The sequence below is a fragment of the Lycium barbarum genome, chromosome 12 (genome assembly GCF_019175385.1).
Source record: "Lycium barbarum isolate Lr01 chromosome 12, ASM1917538v2, whole genome shotgun sequence".
NCBI classification, from domain to species: domain Eukaryota; kingdom Viridiplantae; phylum Streptophyta; class Magnoliopsida; order Solanales; family Solanaceae; genus Lycium; species Lycium barbarum.
The window spans coordinates 91,489,605-91,492,815 of record NC_083348.1 but is presented as its reverse complement, the minus strand read 5'-3'; the positions used below and the strand labels follow the sequence as shown (position 1 = coordinate 91,492,815).

The 3,211-nt window shown below is 34.0% G+C and overlaps 1 protein-coding gene across 1 annotated transcript; it reads right to left on the bottom strand.

The window, feature by feature from the left end:
• Window positions 1–282: 282 nt before the first annotated feature.
• On the bottom strand, window positions 283–976 carry LOC132622258 (auxin-responsive protein SAUR50-like). The gene has a single exon (XM_060336833.1). It carries the CDS (start codon window positions 832–834, stop codon window positions 526–528), a length of 309 nt encoding a protein of 102 aa, XP_060192816.1. The 5' UTR covers window positions 835–976; the 3' UTR covers window positions 283–525.
• Window positions 977–3,211: the final 2,235 nt, after the last annotated feature.

Below are 3,211 nucleotides of genomic sequence, written 5' to 3'. Positions count from 1 at the left end.
GATGACGTAAAAGATATTACTATAAGCTAAATTACGAACTTTCGGATGTTAAATTATTTGATACGTTTGAGAAAGTCGCTGTGAAAGTAAATATTGTTCGACTTTATATAGTAACAACACCCCATATATAAAACGCGACATATATTTTATTGTTGAGCTATTTGTTTGAGCTCTTATATATCGCATTATAAAATTATTTACGCTTACAATGTATATAACTTATATAAGTAATCCTGAGTCTTGAAAACAGAAAAGAAAGCAGAAAATTTGATGGAACAGATATTGTTTTGAACAATAGCAATAAGAGATTTAATTTCCACGGGTGCAGAATCCACACCACTGATGAAAGTACCAATCGAGTACATGAATCCAATATACAAACCCAAAAACTCCACACGAGTACTAAGATGTGGGTTTCCTTTTGTCAGTTAAATAGTAAAAACTTAACTATTTACTTAATAACCTAAAAACTCTCATCATAGAGGGAAAAAAAGAAGAAGAAAGATGAACTGCTTTTGAACTTTTTCATCTGAACATGGAAATCAGAGAGCAGAAATCATCTTCATGACAAGGAATAGTAATGCCCATCTCATGGCTAAATCCAAACTCTTCTTCAGCTCTTTGAAGCAAACTTTGAAATTCAGGATATGTCAACCAAGAAATAGGAATTATGTATCTGCTCCTATTTTCTCCCACATACACAACAAAATGTCCTTTTGGGACATCATGAGGGAAACCATTCTCATTCTTTCCAAAGCTGGAACACCTTTTGATCATTTGTTTCAAAGCTGCTGTTTGTGTGCTCTGTTTGCCGCTTGTTTTCTTTAGACCCATTTTTTCGGTTTTAGAAAGAGAGATGATCAGCGTGTAAGGAAATAGGAAGTTTACTTAGAGAATAAATATAATGTTTGGGATGTGAGGAAAAATGGGAAGAAAGGGGGGAGTATTTATGGAGGGAGAGTTGAAAAACAAAGGCATGTGGAGGGAGTGGGGACAAAGGAACTAAATAGGTAATGGATGGTTTTATCATGGGTACGTTTGTACGAGGACATTGAGGCCCTCTTTTAATTTCTCCCATTGGTCTTGTATCCTACTTACTCACATTATATTAAGCACTCTAGCCTGGAATCTGGATCAATTTGTACTTAAGTCACGATGATTTGTCAGAATTTGTGACAAATTCATCCATAAAAGACTTCAGAGGATTAGTCAAAATTAATTTGTACTAGACTCCGAGTTATTATAATGACTTGAGGTAAGTCCATTCATCATGGTGATCCATTAGCATAACAATTTGACTGAACTCCTAGTGATTCGCCAGGACTTGCATCCATCTTTACTTCTAGAGATATGCTAGCACTTTAGCCAAGTTCTGCCCCCAAAGCTATCTTTTCACAATTTATTTAAACGGGATCAAAACTTAAATAATAACACAAATAACCTAGCTATTTGTGCAAATTAACCCCAATGTTTACTTGGATCAAAATAGGTGGGTTAATTTGGACTATACAACGTACAAGTCATAATAGAACTCGTCCAATTCAACTGCTTTATTTATTTATTTGTCTATTCTTTTATAATTGTCCCGATTTTTCTTTATTTATCATGACTTACCCAAATAAAGCAAACTAAATAAAATATGTTTTAACGTTTTGATAAGTTCTCTCGTAGGTTGTAGAAATTTATGCAAGAATTGGTCATTGGGGATCTCTAGAAAGCCCTTTTTATGAAATTTCTAGAGGTCATGGGATATATATACAATCTAAATTGGTAATTAAAAAAATTGGTGCAAGCTTTTAGATGGTCTGACTTGAGCTATGCTCAAAATGACCCATCGATATTTAGTATATGATCCTTGTACATTAGATTTTCTCAAGCAAATCCAAAGTTCTAAGTCAGTATCAGCATAATATTATTGCATCTCTGACTAAATCCTTTTGCTGAGACGGAAAAGGCTCAAATATGCCATCGAACTATCGGAAATGACTCATTTATACCACTTGTCAATAGTTTGGCTCATTTATGCCATCGCCGTTACCAAAATGGCTCATTCATGCCATTTTTCATTAACGTCGGTTTACAATATCAGATATGACACTTGGCCGCCAACTAGAGATTCATGTCGTTTAATTAAACCAGCACAACTTAAATCCTTTTATTGTAATTCAGCGTTAATGAAAAATGGCATGAATGAGCCATTTTGGTAACGGCGATGCATAAATGAGCCAAACTATTGAGGTGATGGCATAAATGAGCCAAACTATTGACGAGTGGCATAAATGAGCCATTTCCGATAGTTTGGTGATATATTTAAGCCTTTTCCGTAAAAAGAAACACAAACCAGCAAATTGCTGCTATTTGGGCTTTAAGCAAATGACTTCATACAAAATGTTAAACCTCCTTGACCATTACTCTTGAAAAATTCCTTGTGCCAAAGTTCACACACACACATGTTAAATGAAATGTAATTTACTTATCAAGAACTACTTAACTGAAAACGGAGGAGACATCAATCAGTTGTAAAAATAACGTAGTCTTAAACAAATCTAATTATGAGGAGACATCAATCAGTTGTAAAAATAACGTAGTCTTAAACAAATCTAATTACGTTGACATAATGCATAAATATAATATAAAAAGTGTATATGTATGGCTCTAAAGTCAAATACTGGGGGTTCTAGAGTCCACTTTGAAAAAAGTGGACATTGAAAGAAATGCAAAGAAAACCACGGAGTGATTAAAAATAGATAAAATGTCGGAGCCACTTTTAGTGATTCAAGTTCGTTGCACTTGAAGTCAAAGGATGTAGGTTTAATTACTAATTTTTAAGTGGAATCTTCTGGCTTTAATATCAAACCTGTGGTTTATGCTCGTAATTAACATTACCAATTTCTAACAAGTAATCATTTTCTTTCGTATCATTTGAGAAACCACTCATAAAGTATGTCATTTTCATTTTCTGTCAAATCTAAAATGTATAGTATAAAGATAATTAAACTCGCTAGAATGATTTGTCACTACCAGAAAAAAAAAAAAAAGATAATTAAACCCGCTAGAATGATTTGTCACTAGCTTTTTTTTTTTTTTTTTTTTTTTTTTTTTCCCTCCCATTTTAGGAGGATTTATAGTGTTTCCACACTTCCCCTCCAGTGTGACTCGAACCCAGGACCTACCGGTCGTGGGTGGAGGTGCTTAACCACTGAGCCATCCC

Excerpts from the sequence above, each read along its gene's own strand:
- LOC132622258 (XM_060336833.1), bottom strand. The coding sequence starts at position 834 with ATGGGTCTAAAGAAAACAAGCGGCAAACAGAGCACACAAACAGCAGCT.